This window comes from Rhinopithecus bieti, unplaced genomic scaffold (assembly GCF_001698545.2).
Source record: "Rhinopithecus bieti isolate Rb0 unplaced genomic scaffold, ASM169854v2 scaffold_76167, whole genome shotgun sequence".
Taxonomy (NCBI): domain Eukaryota; kingdom Metazoa; phylum Chordata; class Mammalia; order Primates; family Cercopithecidae; genus Rhinopithecus; species Rhinopithecus bieti.
Window position 1 is genome coordinate 310327 of NW_016828260.1, and position 21054 is coordinate 331380.

Below are 21054 nucleotides of genomic sequence, written 5' to 3' on the forward strand. Positions count from 1 at the left end.
TTTTAGCATCCAAGTGGCTACCACATAAAATCCTTTTTTTTTTTTTTTTTTTTTACCTCTTTAATAACCCCTTTTCTCCTCCCCACCATGCACACCTATTACCAAGTTTCAAATCTGCATACACTGGGATTCTTCCCCAATACTGTAGCCTTTACTCTTCCTGTCCTGGTCTTAGCCAGCTTTCTCTGGCTTTGGTGAGAGCTGAAACACCCCAGTCTACCACCGAGCACCAGCCACTTCCTTAAAATCCTGGAAAGGTGAAATCACCTCCATTTTATAGACAAGGAAACCAAGATCAGGTCTTCGAAAAAATTCCCAACCTCCTTGAAAAACTACCTCCTCTGGAGCCTGATGTCATTTCCACATCCCATGCTTCAATCTTCTTGTCCCACCAATAATGCCTGATTTCGCTCCTGCTCCCCAGTAAGCCCAGTTCCCAACCAATCCTTTCCCCTCTTCTCCCACTAACAGCTTCACCTTTACAGCTCTCATCCACAATGTCAGCTGCGCATCTATCAGGACTTTAATTACCATAAACATTCACCCTTCAACATAAAGAGGTGTATGTAATTCATGAGATACTCCTATTAGAAATGAAACTTTAAATCACACCTTGAGATGAGGCCAAGTTCAAGGTGAGAAAATAGTCACTAGACAGCTGGGTGAGCTATCTATGTAGCAGTTCCAGAGCGAGCCAGGGACAGCGCCCTCAGGAATTGTGCCACTGCACAGTCCCATCCCGGGAAGGGGACTCCCATCTCACGTGCCATCTGGTCACCCAGAACCTCAGTCATCAACTACATAACTTCACAACATCAAGTCTGGAACCGACCTTCAAATCAATGGCACAAGACCCTGATCTGGCTCCCCATCATCCTGGATTTCAAAAACTGGCCACCATTTTTTGAGTCTTGCTCTGTCACCAGGCTGGAGTGCAATGGAGTGATCTCAGCTCACTGCAACCTCCGCCTCCCAGGTTTAAGTGATTCTACTGCCTCAGCCTCCCAAGAAGCTGGGATTACAGGGATGTCCCACCAAGCCTGGCTAATTTTTGTATTTTTAGTAGAGACGGGGTTTCACCAAGTTGGCCAGGATGGTCTCTATCTCATATTGACTCGGTGATCTGCCCGCCTCGGCCTCCCAAAGTGCTGAGATCACAGGTGTGAGCCACCATGGCCGGCCACTGGACACCATTTTTACATGGAAGGAACGGGTGACAATGAGCACCTACCAATGCCACAAAAGACTGACAGCTGTCACCCCACTCTAGTCTCCAAGGAGGAAACTCCAGGCAGGTTAAGTTAGTTTAAAATTTTATTTTTTTATTTTTTAATATTTTTATGTAATAAAAAGTAAAAGTCCTTGTCCAGCCATCCTCGTGGGGCATCTGTCTGTCTCTCACACAGGTCACTCAAGTTAATGGGAAAGAAAGAACAGGGGGCCCAAGTCTGAAGTTATAAATAATAGAAAATAAAAGATCTTCCGTCTCCAGCGGGGAACAGATGAGAGGATGGGAGGGCAAGACTGGGTGGGGACGGGCAGGGGCAGAGCAGGAACCCCCCACCCCTGCTGGACCCTGGCCCTGCCCTCTGTGAGGCCCCTCCCATTCAAGGTGCTTGGCAGGAATTCCCCAGCTCCCCCGGGGGGAATGGGGGGATGGGGGGCTGGGAGTGGTCCGAGCTGCTGGGGGAAGAGACATAGATCACTCTTCCCTCCACTCATGGAGGTCTCAGGTCGCGGCCAGGACAATCTTCAGTTCCCCGGGGGGTGGAAGGGGAGCTGCTGGGAGGGATGAGATTGAACTGGTTGGAGGGGAAAGAGAAGAGAGCAGGAGCATTAGAACCCAAGCAGCTGTCCCTTCCTCCAATGCCGTCCAGTGGGGGTGTGGGGGTGTGTCTGGGAAGGAGCGGCCTCCTCAAGGTGTCTCGGGGGCTGTCAGAAGCACAGGTCAATCGCTGTTTCCCAGTAAGCCAGAGCCCTCACTCATGTGCCCAGCTCAGCCCCCCACACCCCAGTCTGGCCCTGTCTGCTGCACTGACCTTACCTCGGCTAAGTCAGGAGACAGTCGGGGTCACTGAGAGCTGGGGAGGCAGTGGGGAGGGGGGCTGCTGGATCACAACTGAGCGAGGACGGAGGGAAGCAAAGGACAGAGCCAGGAGCAAGCCCCTGGCGGCGGCGACTGTGGCTTCTGCCCACCCTACATACTTCACAGACAGGTGCAGGTCGGCGGGCGCCCTGTGGGACAGCCCTGCCTCCAAGACCCCTCACTCCCCACCCAGAACCCGTGCATCCTGCCCCACCTGCAGCCCCTCAGCTCTTCCATGCCAAATTCCCCCAGCTAATGAGAACTCACGAATCCTGTCATCGGCTCCTCCTGGAAATCCAGGCGCCTGGCCAGGCTGCTCACCTTGGGGGTGTCCGATGTAGGGGTAGGGTGAGGGTGTGGAAGCTGAGAGTGCAGGCACCCCACTCTGGGGCACCGCGCCTTGGGGGGGCCCCCCATGACTCTGGGGTGGGTGCAGCAGCATCACCTGGGGCGGGTGGGGAGCCCCAGGGTGAGGGGGCGGGGCTGCTGTGATTCCAGTTTGGACATGGGCCTGTGGAGAACAAAAAAGCAGCAGGGAAGACCACAGAATCCTGAGACAGACTCTGAGAGCCAGAGTTAGGGAGGACTATGGCAAGAGTAGCACCAGGGTCTTGGGAATGGGATGACCCCCATGGCAGATGAGCCCTGGCAAACAGACCCAGAAGTGGGACAGCTGGGCTCTTACCTGGGTAACATGGGCCATGTTGGTGAAGCCGTGGGGCAGCTGCTGGTGGTGGATGGCATACACAGCGGCTGGCTGGGGGAAGCTGCTCTGAGGGGACTGGGCAGAAGGTCCCGGTGGCAGAGAGGGTGGTGTGCCTGTCAGGGCCCCTGGGTGGTACAGATTCTGCTGTGGCTGTCCACTGCCCAGGTGTGGGGCCTGCCCCGCCTGATGCTGTTGGGGAGGGGAAGGTTGAGTGCCACCCAAGCCAGCAACTCACTGGCCCCTGGTTCTCACCACTCAGAAATGACCCCTAGCTCTATCCCACTCTTCCAGCCACCCATTCCTGCACCCCGACCACTCAGCAACCCCCACAGCAGGCACCTGGACAGGACTGGGGGCCGCATGCTGGGACTGCGGCTGGCTTCCAGTAGGCGTGGTAGCCGGCTGCGGCTGGTGGGCATGGAGCTGCGTGGCATGGTGTGGGTAGGACTGGTGAACAGTGGCTGCAGCAGGAAGGAGGGAGAACCAGTGCTGAGCACACCAGAGGGGGCTGGCACACAGCCCAGAGCAGAGGGACCAGGCGTAGGACTCACCATAAAGGGCTTGGGGGGTGGGCTGCTCTGCAGAAGGGTACTGAGGGGTAGAGGATGACACGATGAACAGGTCCCATCAGAGCCACGGCTCAAGCCCAAGTCTGACGACACCAATCCCACGGCTGGTCAGGCTGGCCAATCCCACCCACAATGCTGCCTGCTGCCCCCAGCCAGCTCCCAAGTCTCTGGAGAAAATGGGATCCCTAGCAGAGGCCCTGGATCCTCACTGCCCTCCTGGGCTGCAGTCACCTGTGAGGGGTAGTGGGCCATGGGCTGCATCATGGCAGGCTGGCCTGGGAACTGCTGAGGGTTGTAGGGGATGTAGGAAGAATAGGGCGTGGCAGCCACCAGAGGTGGGCCAGCAGCCGCGGCGGCCTGCATCATTGGTGGGGCTGAAGCTGGCTGGTGTTGGTCTGAGCGCTGCGGGGGCAGGGAGCCTGGAGGAGGAGGAAGAGAGCAGAGATCAAGCTCCACCTGCCAGTAGGCCCTTGGCAGCCTCACCACCTGCCCCTCCTAGACCTGCTCACCTTTTGCTCCCCGGTACTTGCCCTGTTGCCCAGGCACTGAATTGGATACAGGATATGGATACATCTGAGGTGCCTGGGGATGAGGACACAGATGAGGCTGAATGACTCACTCACGAGTGCCCAGAATAGGCCTGACCTGGTCCCTCAATCAGCTCAACCAAATCCCACCCCGATAACCCTGGGTCCAGCCAGTCTCTCTGCACACCTGCACAGCTGGTCCCATATGGATCTGAGGTATGTAGGAGATGTACTGGGGGCTGTATAGCCCACTCTGGCCTGCTGTCAGCACCGGGATGGAGGGAGTTGAATGAGTCCGGGGCCCCGGAGAAGTTGGGGTACTGGTGGATTTATTCTGCAAAAAACAAGGGAGAACAATTTTATTTTGTATCTTCCCCTCTACTCCTGGCCGTGCCTAGAGTAGTAACAGCTAACATTCATTAAATGTTGGGTACCAAACACATTCTGCACTTATCTTGATAAAGCTTGCATTAAACCCTATGAGGAGATGAGCATTCTCAAGTTACAGGTGAGACAGAGAATGTAAATGAAGGCCAAGATCACAAACCTTCCAAATACAGGGGCTCAAGCCAAGTCAGCTGGCCTCTGTTCATGACTAACCCACTCCAGTACTCCCTCAGTCAAATGCCAAGAACAAAAGAAAAGCCTGTTAACCCCTCATCAGACTCACTGGGATCCCTGATCACCCAACCCTGGAGACCTGTGTCCATTTTCCCCAAGCCAGCCCCAAAGTTGCCATCCTTACATTTTTATGACATCTCCTCACATTGCCTGCCAGGCAAGTGGTCCTGGAAGTGAAGTGCTCCCCCTATTCATCTATAAGCACTGCCCAAGTCTCCCCACAGAAACCAAAGTCCACTTTCTCCCGTCCCAGCTCACCACAGACAGCAGAGGCTTTGTAGGATTGAACTCCTTAGCATTAGGGTTCAACGTTGATTTCTTTACTTGTCTGTGAGAGAAAATACAGTAAATCTTCACGGCTTGCTCCCATCTCTCCTGCCACCCTCCCAGAGCCCCACTCCGCTCCACTTACTCAGCAACAGGGCCCTCATCCTTGTCTTCTCCCTTGATGAGGCCCACTGGGGGGCTGCCAGTTTGGCTTGGGCAAGGTGGTGGGGGCTGCTCTGGCCCCTCAGTGCCTCCTGCTGGTGCCAGGGGTGGTTTGTCCTCCTTATCCGATACGGACTCTGTCTTGGAGGAGACGGGAGACCCCATGGGCTCCGAAGTCAACAGACCATCAACCTCCTTCTCCTTTCCTTTGGGCTCCTCCTTTAAGATCCGGGGAGGAAAAGGATCCAGGCTGTTCTCAGGGGAGCTACTGGGCTGAAGCTGGAAGAGAGAAATACACACAGTCCAGTATGACCCAGACCCTAGGTCCGGCTTTCTTCTTTCATCCTTTCTTGATCTCATCTCTTTGACCCCTACCCAGTCCTTTGCCTCGTCTATGAACCACTCCCAACCCCTTTACCCTGCTAATATACCAGCTCACTTCCACAGTTCTCTCACCTTAAACTGGGCCCCAAACTTTCTCAGTTCTTCCAGTTGGAATCGTTTCTGTTCATTCTGAAGACCAGGGACTATGAGAAAACAATCAAAAAGAAGAAAATACAAAACATTCTTTCTCCAAGGTGGCTACACAGTGCCAACAGAACAAAGAACAAGGAAGCAAAGAAAAAAGAGAAACTCTTGAGAATTACAGAAGTGAAATTACAATCCAAGGGCTGATAGACATTGCCTCTGATTTCCAACAAACTTCCCAACTGAAATACTCTCCCCTAGAAAAAGAAGCATTAACCCTCAGCAGAAAAAAAAAAAAAAAAAAAACCACCCTCACCTTTCCCAGCTATCCGAGCCAGCTCCTGGGGCTCCAGAGTTCTCCCAGGTTCCTTGGTAGAGAGTTCTTTTACTGTGTAAGGAGAGAGAAATGCCTAAAGGTCCTTCTGTCCAGAACCACAAATCACACTAAATATGCATTAATGGCACTCAAACACCTAGCTCTTACCATCTGTGGGGGCCAGGGAGATCTTTGGAGAAGCTGGGGAAATGGAGCCCACTCCAGGATCTGAGACTGATGAGGTCACAGGGATGGAGGCTGAAGAGGTTGGCACTGCTGAACCAATGGGAGGCTCAGGACAGGAAGCTGAGATTGGGGCAGGGGCAGCAGACTTGGGAGAACGCGGGGGATATATCCGGCCCACTGGAAGAAAAGGGGGAGCTGTAGGATGGTTACTGCTAAGTCAACAGCAGCGAATACAAGGGCCTTACTCAAAACAGCAAGAAATTTTACACATTATACAACCAGAGTCACCAACTTAAATGTCTAGAAGGTCAAGGCAGGTAACATAACCAGGTAAATGGCCTCATGGGCATCATCGGTGACTGGAATGCTTAAAGGGGTGGCTGGGATTCTGTCCCAGTCAACTTGAGCTATGCAGCAAAGCAAGCTCAGTTGGTAGAACTTCCTGTAATTCAAAAGAAAACTAAATATTTTTTTTTTTTTTTTTTTTTTGGACGGAGTTTCTTGCTCTGCAACCCGGCTTGGCGTTAACATGGCCCCATCTCAGCTCACTGCCAGCCTCCGCCTCCCGCGGGTTTACGCACATTCTCCTGCCTCAGCTCTCCGGTAGCTGGGACTAAAGGCGCCCGCCTCGTCGCGCGGCCTTAGTTTTTGTATTTTTAAGTAACGAGACAGCGGTTTCAACCGTATTAAGCCCCAGGATGGTTTCGATCTCCTGAACTGTCGGAAATCCGCGTCTCGCCTCCAAAGTTGTGGGCATTTACGGGCTTTGGGACACCGTGCCCGGCGAACTTAAATAATTTTTTATTGGCTTTGCTATTGTTTCTATTATGCCAGAGATAGGGGTATCGCTCTGTTTCCCCAGACTGGAGTGCAAAAATGGTGTGCATGCCATCTTCACTGCAACTTCAGGCCTCCTGAGCTTCAAGCGATTTCCCCCCAACCTTTCAGCCTCTCAAGTAAGCCTGGGAGCCAAACAGGTCGCACGCCCTCTTGCCTAGCTAATCATCTTTTATTTTTTTGCAAGAGGGGTTTTGCCATGTTGCCCAGGCTGGTCTTGAACTCCTGCGGCTCAAAGCATCTTTGCCCTGCCTCAAGGACTGTTTTAAAAATACTTAGCAACTGGCAGGGATGCGGTGGCCTATGCCTGTAATCCAGCACTCTGGGGGTTAGGCGGTGGGCGGAATTATCAGAGTCGGAAGTTCGAGATCAAAGCCCTGGACAAAACATAGTAAAACCCTGGCTTCTACTAAACACATAACAACAAATTTAGCCAGACGTAGGTGGCGGGCGCTGCTAATTCCCAGCCTACCTCGGGCGGCAGGCCTGAGCGAGAGAGATCACTTGATCGGAGGGTGGAGGTTGCTGTGAGCCAAAGTGGCACTAACTGCAACTCGCCAGGGGACAGTGCGAGACTCGTCTCAAAAAAAACCAATAAACCCAAAAAAAAAACCAGAAAAGTTAGCAAACTTGTTCATCTAAACAAAGGATTCTGGCCAGCAGACACAACTCATGAATTGCCAGGTTTGCGTTCTGCAGTAGGCAAATTTAAGACTTTTCCAATTTGAATAAATCTCAACGCCCAAATAATCTTCTTAAAAAAAATTTATTCTTCCCCTTCCAGCTTGTAACAAACTGAAACATAATTTGCATTCTCTTTACAAAATTTCAATCCGTTTCTTCATGCCAACCACTAAACTAAGCTCTTTACCTGCCAGGAGGAGGTTGGAAAAACAGAAAGTTTTCTTCCGGAAGGGCCTTACTGGGGTAAGAAAGAGTCTTGGCCTCTCAGGGCCGCCTGCTGCCTTTGGCTGCGGACATGCGGGAAGGGCTGTGTTTTTTTTTTTTTTTTTTTATTTTAAGTGAAGAAAAGTTCAGGGAGGCCAAGACACCTATTTTTTCACGCTGCAGTGTCAATTCCACAACTCCCCCACCCCTCCAGTAACACTCCCTACCTCCTCGGCAATCCCCTTCCTGCCCTGCCCCTCACGTCACCTCATAACAATACCAATCCATTAGACTACCACGGAGAAAACCATCAGGAACGTGGGCCAGAGAAACACACTGCTATTGTCCGATGGTAGAGGGCCACGGAAAGGTGGCAAAGAAGCTAAGGCCAGACGAAAAACCGCCCCGAGAAAGCCATGCTCAATCGAACTCCTCACCAACAGGGAGAACAACATTCCCAGGACAACTCGCTAAGAACCAGGAGAACAGGAAGAATAATAACTTAACCTCCCTGAGGAAAGAGTCAGAATAAGGCCAGGTAGTCACGAACCCGTTTTAGAAAGATGAAGCTGGGCCGGGCGCGGTGGCTCACCTGTAATCCAGCACTTTGGGAGGCGAGACGGGGATCCCGAGGTCAGGAATCAAGCATCCTGGTAAAATTAACCAAAAGACAGAGAACCCTGATCCTTCACTAAAAATACAAAAAACATAGAACACGAGCGAAAAAATAAAAGAGGTGGCGGCGCCTGTAATCCCAGCTATCGGAGCGAGGGCAGCGAGAATGGTGTAAACTCGGGGACGCGGGAGCTGAGTGAGCTGAGATCCGGCCACTGCACTCCAGCCTGAGCGACAGAGCACAGACTCCATCTCCAAAAAAAAAAAAAAAAAAAAGAAAAATGAAGCCATTTCCTTCTTTTTTTTTTTTTTTTTTTTTAAAGTCTCTCCCTTCTGCCCCAACACACATACACTGCCTGGCTCCGACTATTCCACTTGAAGATCGCCCGTTTAATGTTCTATGGCTACAGACTTAGCCTTATGTGAATCAATTGGAACCAACCTGGCCCAATGCTCCAACAATTCTATCAACTCCTGACCTTGCAAAGTTAAGATCACACTAGTTCCTGGGACGTTTTTTTTTTTTTTTTTTGATGACAGAGTCTCGCCCGTCCCCCTGGCTGGGTGGTGGGCGATCTCGGCTCATGCCAGCTCCGCCTCCGCGGTTCCCACCATTCTCCTGCCTCAGCCTCCCAAGTAGCTGGGACTACAGGCGCCTGCCACCGGGCCGGCTAATTTTTTGTTATTTTTAGTAGAGACGGGGTTTCACCGTAGGTCTCGATTTCCTGCCTTGTGATCGCCCGCTTCGGCCTCCCAAAGTGCTGGGATTACAGTGTAGCCACCGCGCCCAGCCAGGGATAAGTTTTTATGACAAATAATGTTAGTTATATTTCTTTTTTTTTTTTTTTTTGAGACGGCGTCTCGCTCTGTCAACCCAGGCTGAGTCGTGGCGCATCTCGGCTCAGTGCAAGCTCCGCCTCCCGGGTCACGCCATTCTTCCTGCCTCAGCCCTCCCAAAGTAGCTGGGACTACAGGGCCTCCGCCACCTCGCCCAGCTAGTTTTTTATATTTTTAGTAGAGGACGGGGTTTACGTGTTAGCCAGTGCTGGTCTCGATTCCTGACCTCGTGATCCACCCGTCTGCTCCCAAATGCTGGGATTACAGGCTTGAGCCACCGCGCCCGGGCTTATATTTCACTTTTATAAGAAGAAATAGCACATATATAAAAATGAATACAAAGAAAAAAAGAACGTAAACCAAAATTTTCCAATTTTTTTTTAAATCTACAAGCTTCAGCTTTGTTACTCAGCTTTTTTACTTTGGGCAAATTACATAATCTCACTTTACTTCAACCTCCTAAACCTGTGTATGACATTTCACATGGTCGCAGGTCGCAAGACTTAAACCACAGCACCCATCAACTCTGGGCCCAGGTCCCAGGACATTCCCGGAAGCCCCAAATAGTCCTGGCCGTTCACGACAGTCACCTGGATGCCAAGCTGGGGCTCTCTCGCCCCGAGCCCTGCCGCTGGACCGCACTGTGCTTCTCCTCTTCAGTGCGCCCATCATCGTTCTCCATGGCTATCCGCAGGCGGTACTGGGGGCTTGATTCAATCTCTCGAGCCAACTGGGCCGCACGCAGCTCTCGCTGACGAAATTCTTCTGAGTTGTCCTTTTCTAAGGGCACCCTGAGACAGCACCCACAGACCACCACCATCCCAGTGCCAGGGGACAAAAGAGGAAAAAAAGAAAAACATTTCACCAAGTCCAATCACCAGTTTAGGCACGTAAGTATTTAATTCTTTTTTTTTTTTTTCTGAGACAAGTGTCTCGCTCTGTCGCCCAGGCTGGAGTGCAGTGGCACGATCTCAGCTCACCGCAAGCTCTGCCTCCTGGGTTCACACCATTCTCTTGCCTCAGCCTCCCGAGTAGCTGGTACTACAGGCACCCGCCACCACGCCCAGCTACTTTTTTTGTATTTTTAGTAGAGACGGGTTTTTACCACGTTAGCCAGGATGGTCTCGATCTCCTGACCTCGTGATTCGCCCGCCTCAGCCTCCCAAAGTGCTGGGATTACAGGCATGAGCCACCATGCTCGGCCAGTATTTAATCCTTTCAACTCAACATCTGGGTAACGGGCACCGACTACTTCCCAGGAAGAGCACCAAGGCTTATCTGGGAATGTCAGGAGCACTTACGTGCTTAAAACCTTTGAGGGAGGCTGGGTGTGGTGGCTCACACCTGTAATCCCAGCACTTTGGGAGGCCGAGGTGGGCGGATCACGAGGTAAGGAGATCGAGACCATCCTGGCTAACACAGTGAAACCCCGTCTACTACAAATACAAAAAAATTAGCCAGGCATGGTGGCGGGCGCCTGTAGTCCCAGCTACTTGGGAGGCTGAAGCAGGAGAATGGCGTGAACCCGGGAGGTGGAGCTTGCACTGAGCCGAGACTGCACCACTGCACTTCAGCCTGGGTGATACAGCAAGACTCCATCTCAAAAACAAAACAAAACAAAACCTTTGAGGGAATAGTTCCACAAGGCAGAGTAGGAGCAGGGGCAGTGACCCTGGACACCCAGAGAAAAGGAGCAAAACTATGTTCTACCTGGAAAACTGTCTTCACTTAGTGACCCCATATCACCAACACATCACCTGGAGAGCACCAAGACACTCACGTATAAGAGGAAAGACTGCTATCATAGGTGGTCTTCACACCGTAGTTCTCCTCATTAAACTTGAACATTTCATTGGGGTCCCATCCATTGGACTGGGGAAGGAGAAAGCAGGTTTTAAAATCCAGCAAAAAAAGCAACATTGACAAGTCACTTCCATCAGATTAAAAACTCCAAGATGTGACCAAATTGGCTGGGCACAGTGGCTGAAACCTGTAATCCCAGTAGTCTGGGAAGCTGAGGCAGGATGATCTCCTGAGGCCAGGAGTTTAAGGCCAGCCTGGGCAACACAGCAAAAGCCCATCTCTACAAAAAAATAATGAAACAGGTGGGTGTGGTGGTGCCTGCCTGGGGTCCTAGTTACTCACTACTCAGGAGACTGAAAGAGGATCACTTGAGCCCAGGAGTTTGAGGTTGCAGTGAACTATTATGGCACCACTGTACTCAGGTCTGGGCGACTGGCTGGGCGTGGTGGCTCATGCTTGTAACCCCAGCACTTTGGGAGGTGGGTGGATCACCTGAGGTCAGAAGTTTGAGATCAACCTGACCAATATGGTGAAATCCCATCTCTACTAAAAATAAAAAATTAGCCATCCGTGGTGGCGCATGCCTGCAGTCCGGGCTGAGGCAGGAGAATCGCTTGAACCTGGGAGGCAGAGGTTGCAGTGAGCTGAGATCGAGCCACTGCGCTCCAGCCTCCAGCCTGGTTGACAGAGCAAGACCCTGTCTCAAACAAAAAACAAAACAAAACAAACAACAACAAAAAAAACCCAGGCAACAGAGCAAGATTCTGTCTCAATAATAAGTAAGTGAACAAGACTGAAAAAATAAGGATGTGGCTGGCAAAAGTAATCGACTAATAATTGTAATTACTAACTGCAATTTTTTTTTTTTTTGCGACAGTTTCATTCTTGTTGCCCAGGCTGGAGTGCAATGGCACCATTTTGGCTCACCGCAACCTCCATCTCCTGGGTTCAAGCGATCCTCCTGCCTCAACCTCGCCAGTAGCTAGGATTACAGCATGTGCCACCATGCCCAGCTAATTTTGTATTTTTAGTAGAGATGGGATTTCTCCATGTTGGTCAGGTTGGTCTCAAACTCCCAATCTCAGGTGATCCGCCTGCCTTGGCCTCCCAAAGTGCTGGGATTACTGGCGTGAGCCACTGATCCCGACCTGCAACTGTTAATAATTACTAACAATTGCAGCAGAAATTAGCGATAACTAGTAAACCTGAAAAGTCATAAGATCTAAGAAGTCTATTTCCAAGACATCCCAGAAAAATTCTGGCACATGTGCATAGGTAATACAAGTTCTTAAAGTCCAGCAAGGTACTATTTTTAGTAGCAAAATAATGGAAACAAAATGCAGATGAATAAGGAAAAGGACAAACACAATTTGCTGTGTATACATACGTGTGTGAATATAAAGAAAACATTACACAACAATAAAAGCAAAGAACTAGATCTATGTATCACCATGAGAAGTTCGAAAAGGCAAAAAAAGCGAATTCTTGTACAAACCAAACATAACAAAGCAATAAGGTATTCATTCACAAGACATTTGTTTCTCAACAGACATTCTCACTATGATGCCCAGGCTGGAGCACAGTGGCCATTCACAAGTTCAATCGTAGTGCACCAAAGCCTGAAATGATTCTCCTACCTCAGCCTGAGTAGCTGGGACTACAGGTGTGGGACCACCATGCTCAGCTCTATTCATGAGCAGTTTTTATTTTTTTTTTTGAGATAGCCTCACTGTCATTCAGACTGGAGTCCAGTGACACAATCTCAGCTCACTGCAGCCTCAAACTCCTGGGCTCAAGTGATCCTCCTGCCTTGGCCTCCTAAGTAGCTGGGACTACAGGAATGAGCCACTGTGCTCAGCCTCATGAGAGATTTTAAATGTCTCAGAGTAGCTGATTTTGGGAAGATAAATGGGTCTACGCAGTAATCTTACTTTTTGTTATGTTGAAAAATAATGTGATGCAAATGCTAGAAATGGTTAATTATAGATAGTAAGAAAATAAGTTAATGTTTTAGTTTTTTTTTTGACAGGGTCCAGTCAGGCTGGAGTGCAGTGGTATGATCACTGGGCTCAAGTGATCCTCCCACCTCAGCCTCCCAAGTAGCTGGGATTACAGGTACATGCCACCAAACCTTGCTAGCTTTTATATATCTTGTTGCAACAGGGTTTTGCCATGTTGCCCGTGCTGGTCTCGAACTCCTTGACTCAAGTGACCCACCAGCCTTGGCCTACCAAAGTGCTGGGATTACAAGCATAAGCCACTGCACCCAGGTAAGAATAGGTATTTTTACTTTGCTATTTTCTATACCTTTTTATTTGTTATCTGACCACCTTCAACGGGCAACAGTAAATATTTCCCTCCCCCCTCAAATGAACCTCACTGTCGACAACCCATTCTGTCTGTCAAGCTCCCAGGTTCTCAGGGAAGGAGGCTATACCATGTCGGACTCGAGGTCGTAGTCGTCGCTGTTGCTGTCACCCCCCTCCCAGCGCTGAAGCACCTTCTCTTTGTGTTCCCCATTCACTTTCGAGTTCATGGCAATGGCTGAATCGGTGAACTTGTCTGTGGGGGCAGAGGTGAAGATCAGCAGTCAGGCCCTACTTCACAGACTTCTTTCCAATAACCCCCAACCCCACTCCCCGTAAGTAGTAGTTCAGGAACAAAAAGTTTGAGAAGCCCAGAGTACGTGTGCCTGTGTGTCAGCACGCCCAGGGGGTGGGGAGACAACAGAAGAAAAGTATAAGAAGTCTATCAAGATTATGATTCCAAAGAAAAAAGAAATTAAAACCAACAAAGAAAATATGAAAACTACAACATGGGCTGGAATTCATTACATTATATATTAGACATCAAGACATATTTTAAGAAGAAAATCCACCCACCTCACTCAGAAAAAATAAGAAAAGGCATTAAGGCAAAAAAAAAAAAAAAAAAAAAAACCAAACACATCACCTTGTTCCACCTGCACAAAAACTGCCCTCTGTCCTCTATGCACACAGAGTAGGTCTGAGGTAAGAGCCTAGGACAATACCTTTAGTAGCGTAGTTGAAGTCAACATTTCGGAAGTGCACGAGCATGACATCACTTGGCTTAAACACCATGGTGTCCACAATGTCCTCCCGGCGAGGGCCACCTGCTGGCTCAGATGCTTTCCGGTGCACAGCATCCACTGCTAGTTCAAACTACAAACACCCCATTCCCCACACCCACGGGTCAGTTTCAAGAAACGTGAAGGCAAAAATAGGACTGGATTTCTCTTACCCTTCCTGAACTTTTCACAACACTACATCCTCAATACGCTTGGAACCAAGTGCATTGTTTTCTCAACATCAGCCACAGGACTTAGCAAAAGTCTCACAAAAATTTAAACTTAAATACTTTAACGTAAAAGTACCCAGCCCTCAAATGTGTCTTTTTTCCCTGCAGCACTATTCAGCACAGGCTCACAGAAACAACTAAAGGCATACTCTGACATCACCCAATTGACACCTTCAATCAGTCTATTTCACTCTCCTACTCTGCAACTCCAAAAATAATCAAATTTGAGTACACTGACCTTTGAGCTCAGCGTCTTGAAGATACCCTCATAGGTGGTACCATTTTTCACCTTTACATCACAAGTGGAGCCCTGGCAGAGGGGGAAAAAGAAGAAGAATGTCTCCAGAAAGTAGATGCAGTACGTTCCTCAAACAACCCAGGGGTTAAGTACCAACTTACCACAACAGCTGTAAGGAAATGCAGCATTCTGGAATTGTTGTAGACGCCTTCAAACACCTGTCAGTTAACATAGGAGGGAGAATTAAAGGAGTAATCAGTCAACACCTCACTGTCTTTTCTAAATGCCAGCACTCTATTCATTCTGCTTTGTGTGTGCTGAGCCCACAGCCCTCCTGAGTACATTACTCTATCGAGACCTAATGTGCTCTGTATTTCCACATTATGCATCTTTTAGGTCCATGTAGCTTAAAAAGGGTGGGAGAAGACACTCACAGGTGACTGTGGGGGTCCCTTTCCTGTGCTCTGTCCCCTACAAGAAAAGAAAACAAGAAATTATGTCTGTTCAAGCCCTCTTAGACCACTATGAAATTGATGTTAAATCCTATAAGTATATACCACCTGATGCTGATTTAGACTACAAAATCGTTAGTAAGATTTTTCTTTTCTATTTTATTTTTTTTTTTTTGAGACAGGGTCTCTCTGTTACCCAGGCTGGGGTGCAGTGGTACCATCTCAGCTCACTGCAGCCTCAACTTCCCAGGCTCAAGCGATCTTCCTGTCTCAGCCTCTCGAGTGGCTGGGAGTATAGGTGCACACCAGCACTCCTGGCTTTTTTTTTTTTTTAATTTTTAGTAGAGATGGGATTTCCTATCTGTGTTGCCCAGGCTGGTCTCGATCTCCTGGGCTCAAGGGATCCTCCCACCTTTGCCTCCTAAAGTGCTGGCATTACAGGCGTGAGCCACTGTGCCCGGGCAATAAATAAGATTTTCCAAATTCTCACCTTGTAGAGGAAGAAAGAAATAGACGTTAAAAAGCCAGCAAACACATTTCCTCCAAATGCCAGCAAAAAAGATCTCAGTCAACAATGGTTGTCAATTATTCTAAGAACCAACGAGAGGCTAGGGCTGCAGGCTACCAACACATCAATGCTACAGTATTAACCAAAAACCCACCTCAGCTGTGTGGGCAAAAGCTCCAGGAGTGCAGCTTCGGAACTACCTAGCTCAGGCATATTACCTCCCAAACAGAAAAGACAATCATTTTCAGCAGCCTGACGCCTCAAACTGTGGAAGGAGGAGTATCCCCTCCACACCCCATCCCCTCGACCTCACGACTCATTCAGCCCGTTACCCACTCTGCGGGGGTCACCAATCGCCAGGTAACCCTGCTTGTCGCTGGCTGATGTAACCGGCGGTTGAAGAGGGCGAAGAGGGGGCCGCTGGCAGGGCTGGGGGACAGCGCAGCCGCAAAAGCCATCCACCGGGAGGCCTCGCCCGCTCTGCGCCTGCGCACTAAAGCCCACGGGCCTTTTCGAACCCCCACCTCCCGCGATCAGAGCCCACTGCGCCTGCGTGTGCCGCCACTATTAATTCCATTAACACACACGCGCGCACAGAAAAAACTGAGCAGGGCCTCCACTACTCATGGACCGCCACCAGACGAGCCCCTCCACGAACCAGCCCCTGCCCTTGGTGTTCCCGCGGCGCGCGAATGCCCGGGTCATGAGACCTAGCATCCACGCGCACGTACGGGAAGGGGGCGCGCGCGCCAGAGGCTCCCGGGCCGCAGTCCTCCCAGTCATCCCTCCTTCCGTCCCCCCGCCCACCTCGCTCCCCTCCTACTGGCCAGACCGGGAAGGGGGAGGCAGCAACCCGCTCCCAAGTCCCTCCCTCCCCATTGGCCAAACTGTGGGCCGCGCGCCCCCCTCCATTGGCTACGGCCGGGGACCCCTTCCCGCAGCAGACTCCCCATTGGCTGAAGCCAGGGACCGCGAGACCCTTCGTGGTAATGGAACCGGGGACCCCGATCAGCTCCTCGCCCCCCCCCCAACTCCCCGATCCGACAGCGCCGGCGGGATGCGCCCCGCCTCCCCTGTAGGCCGGGGCTGCGAGCCCTGACTAGGCCCCGAGAGCCGAGCGCGGCCCCTCAGTGCTCCGGTGACCGCCCGGGGACCCTTTCCCTCCCACCTGCTCGGACCTGAGGGGGCCCTCCCCCAGCTTCACGGGGACTCCCCACCCAGCCGGTGCCCCTCACGGTGCCGGGTTGGGGTCTGCCCCGCCGGAACCGAGCCGCCGCCTCCAGGTGGCCGCAGGTCCCTCGCCCGGAGCCCACCCTCCTCACCTGGCGCTGCCGATGGCGGCGGCCCCTGGTCTCTCCTGGTGCTGCTGCGGCGGCGGCGGCGGCGGCGCCAAGATGCCTTCGGCTCCCCGGCGGAGCCCGCTCCCGGTAGCGGCCACAGGCCCTAGGCAGGGGGAGGCGGCCGCTGGAGGCCCGGGAGGAGCCGCGGAGGTGGTCAGCGGCCCCGGGAGGCCGCCGTTGGGAGGGCTGGTGCCCCCGGGGGGCCGGCGGGCCACGGCCTGTTGCGTGGGGGGTGGCTGCTGGGGCTGGGAGGGCTGTTGTGGCGGCTGAGGCTTCAACATGATGGCAGCGTCCGGAAGGGGAATTAGAGGGAAGGGAGGGAGAGAGGGGGCCGGGGCTGGGGCCCCGCTGGAGAGCGCGGTAAGCGAGGGGTATCGGGCAGCCGGGACCCGCCGTTGGCGGGCGGGGGGAGCCCCGCGGTGTCGGGGGTGGAGAGAGAAGACCGCGGCGCGAGGAAGCGCCGCGAGGCGGAAGGGGAGGGGGTCTCGCGGGCTGGAAAGCGAGAGAGCGCGAGCCGGGCTGGCGCGCGTGCGCGTCGCCGGGGCGCGGAGAGGGAGGAGCGCGCGGGCGGGAGCTCCTTGGGGGAGGGGCGGCAGGAGCGAGCAGTGGCGCGAGGTGCCGCGCACACCGGCGCGGTTAGCTCCCGGCGGGAGAGAGGGAGAGAATCAAGTCGGTGAACCTCGCACCCCTAGCCCTGGGAGTGGGTAAGGAGCGGCGCGGGCGCTCACGCGCGCCAAGGATTTAGGGTCTCAAGGTCTCAAACCGCCTTAGAAGCCGGCGGCCGCTGTCGCTTCACAATGAGCGTGTGAGGCGCTGGGGGAGGAGCCGAAGACGCCAGAGGAAGGGCCGGCCGCTCCGCCCACGCCGGCGCTGCGTCTCGATGCCTCCGCGGGAGTGTGAAGGCACGTCGTGCGTGAGGCTCTTCCGCCACCTGGGGGCCCGTAGGCGGAGCTTTAAGTGCCAAAATATCTCCGGGACTGGACCACCCGAGCGACTGCGCTTTTAGGCAGGTGGTAGGTTTCGCAAGGAGCTACCCCCCCACCCTGTTTAAGTAACAGACTGATGAGCATTAAAGTGATTCGTTTGAGCGTGTTGATCTTTGCAGATGAGTTTACGTCTCGTACTAAATTATTTTAAATTTTTGTGATTTTGACCTAACTTGTTCCTCTATCCCCGAGAATGAATCTTTAAACTGTAGTAACAAAGACTGAAGGCCAAAGTTCCGAGTTCAAAATCCTCCACCCAACCCTGCATTGAAGGCAGCTTCGTTCATTCAAAATGAGTTGGGCGTTGGGGTATTCAGTTAGTTGTTTTGGACAAAAGGATAATTAAACTGCTTCCTGCTCTCGAGTTCATGCTAGTGGTGGATTCAGAGAATTTGACGAAATCTAGTAGGTGAAGGCACAGGGCATTACAAGAGCAAATGGGAGTGACACCTAATCTTAATCTAGTTTTGGGCGACCAGATAACGGACAAGAGGGCTGGACGCGGTGGCTCACACCTGTGATCCTAACACTTTGGGAGTCCGAGGCAGAAAGATCGTTTAAGGCCAGGAGTTTGAGACCAGCCTGGGCAACAAAGTGAGACTTCGTCTCTACAAAAAATGAATTTTAAATTATTAAAAAAAAAAAAACTGATAAGGGGGTAGGGAGATGGGTTTCTAAGCAGGGGAATAGGATATGACAAACTAAGAAAAACCCAGCTTGTCCTAAGCATAAAATTAAAGGGGGGAAAGAGGTAGATAACCTGGGATCAGGTTTTAAAGGCTCCCAGGTCTTGTAAGAGACCTGGACATTATCCTCAAAGCAGTGGGGAGCTTATTTAAGAAAGTGAAAAGAGGCTGGACATGGTGGCTCAGGCCTGTAATCCCAGTACTTTGGGAGCTTTGAGGTCAGGAGTTTGAGACCAGCCTGGTCAACATGGTGAAACCCTGTCTCTACTAAAAATGCAAAAATTAGCTAGGCGTGGTGATGCATGCCTGTAATCTCAGCTACTCAGGAGGCTGAGGCAGGAGAATCATGAACCCAGGAGGCGGAGGTTGCCGTGAGCCCAGATTGCACCACTGCACTCCAGCCTGGGTGACAGAGCAAGACTCCTTCCCCCCAAAACAAACAAAAAACAAGTGAAAAGTCAGATTTGCATTTTTAAAGGTTTACTCTTTGCAACGTGGAGAATGGAGTGGAGCTGTTACCTTCATGTGGTCTTAATCCCAGCAAAATTCTCAATGTCTCAGTCTCTTTGCTCTAAATATTAGCATTTGAACTCTTCCCAGCCCCACTGCACCAAACACATGCACAACTAGCTACGACACTGCCTTACTCTTTGGGTAATAGTCCTTCGCCCTGCCTCACTCCTGCCTTCAGATGTGCTAGTTTCCCCTCCTATGTGCTCGTGCTTGTGTTTGTTTTTGAGATGGAGTTTCATTCTTATTTCCTAGGCTGGAGTGCAATGGCACAATCTGGGCTCACCACAAACTCTGCCTCCCAGGTTCAAGCGTTTCTCCTGCCTCAGCCTCTTGAGTAGCTGTGATTACAGGCATGCGCCACCACCACACCTGGCTAATTTTGTATTTTTAGTGGAGACGGGGTTTCTCCATGTTGGTCAGGCTGGTCTTGAACTCCCGACCTCAGGTGATCCACCCGCCTCAGCCTCCCAAAGTGCTGGGATTACAGGCATGAGCCACCACGCCCGGCCCAAATGCTGTTTTAAAGGCCATCATGTCTCCTGGGTTCCCTAACACAGTTCAGCTTTTTCCTGGCATTACCTGGACCACCTGGGGCCATGACACGTCTCTACCCTCATTGACAATTGTGAGCACTGAGTGCTCTAACCCTCTTCCATCTACCCCATCCGGCTCCACACTCAAATTCTGAGTTTTAAGCCCCATGAAACTTCTTTCTCCATAGCTTGCCTTGCCCTTGCTAGTGGCAGCTAATTCGCATGGGGTCTACAGCAGCCTCAATTCTTGCCTCCTCAGAAGAAAGAATTCCACCAAGGAGCATAAGGCAGAGGGAGAGACAGGCAAGTTTTAGAGCAGGAATGAACGTTTATTAAAAAATTTTAGAGCAGGAATGAAAGGAAGTAAAGTACACTTGGAAGAGGGCCAAGTGAATGACTTGACAGATTCAAGTCCCTGATTTGACCTTTGACTTGGAGTTCCATACGTTGGCATGCTTCCAGGCGTTTAGGGTTTGCATCTCTTCTCCCCTGATTCTTACCTTGGCGTGGGCTGTCCACATGCACAGTGGCCTGCCAGCACTTGGAGGGGCCACAAGCACAGTGTGTTCAGTATACTGAAGTTATGCACATGCCTACTTGAGGCAGTCTTCCCTTATGGGTCTAGCATTCCTGGAGGAAGGGCATGTACCATTAAACTCCGCCATTTTGCCTCTTGGTGCACTTTTCCCCAACTTCTGAGATCTTATTGAGAAGCTGTTGATCACCACTTTCAAGTGTTTTCCATCTATTGAGACACTGCCTTTCCCCGGTGCTGGCTGCAACCAATTACTATTTTAGAGACAAGTTTAACAACCACCTGACCATCACCTGATGGTTGCCTGACATTCCTGGTGGTGGGGTTGGGGCAGCACTCCTGCCCGGCTCATGTCTCACTAGCTACCTACTGTAACACCCTTATTCAACTCTTCCATACAAGCATTGTTCACATAGAATTCTCTTACAATTCTCTACTTTCTCGTTCTTCAAGCCCAAGTATCAGTTATTTGGAATATCCTGTATTACTGAGTCCCTCCTCTGAGCTCCCAGAGCAGTGTATGTTTTTGTTTATATTTGTCTCACCTTTCTTTTGGAATTTGAGGTCATAAAGGGCATTTCTCTATCCCTCATGCCTAGCTCAGTGGCGGGCACCCACCCCTCACTAAGTCGTTGAGGTAACAACGGGAATGTTGTCTTATCGTGTGCAATTTAAAAATTTTATCACTATGGCGGGACTCAGTGGCTCACACCTGTAATCCCAGCACTTTGGGAGGCCGAGGCGGTCAGATTACCTGAGGTCAGGAGTTCGAGACCAGCCTGGCCAACATGATAAAACCCCGTTTCTACTAAAAATACAAAAATTAGCCGGGCATGGTGGCAGGTGCCTGTAATCCCAGTTACTTAGAAGGCTTGAGGCAGGATAACTGCTTGAAGCCGGGAGGCGGAGGTTGCCGTGAGCCAAGGTCACACCATTGCACTCCAGTCTGGGGAACAAGAACGAGACTTCATCTAGAAAAAAAAAAAAAGTATCACTATGATTAAATATGGAGTGATTTTCAAGGTACAATTTTTTTTTCTTTTTTTTTTTTTTTTTA

General features: G+C 51.2%; 1 protein-coding gene across 1 annotated transcript; it reads right to left on the reverse strand.

Annotated features, from left to right (window-relative positions):
* Positions 1-1296: 1296 nt before the first annotated feature.
* On the reverse strand, positions 1297-17278 carry ATXN2L (ataxin 2 like). The gene is given in 23 exon segments (XM_017864387.1): positions 1297-1779; positions 2408-2597; positions 2772-2981; positions 3132-3253; positions 3344-3444; positions 3552-3780; positions 3871-3943; positions 4076-4222; positions 4768-4837; positions 4922-5217; positions 5395-5465; positions 5723-5794; positions 5891-6120; positions 7568-7616; positions 8071-8144; positions 9676-9876; positions 10866-10957; positions 13326-13450; positions 13920-14070; positions 14445-14516; positions 14606-14662; positions 14879-14915; positions 16727-17278. Coding segments are annotated over 23 exon segments (3018 nt in total). The 5' UTR covers positions 17026-17278; the 3' UTR covers positions 1297-1729.
* Between the last annotated feature and the right edge of the window lie 3776 nt (positions 17279-21054).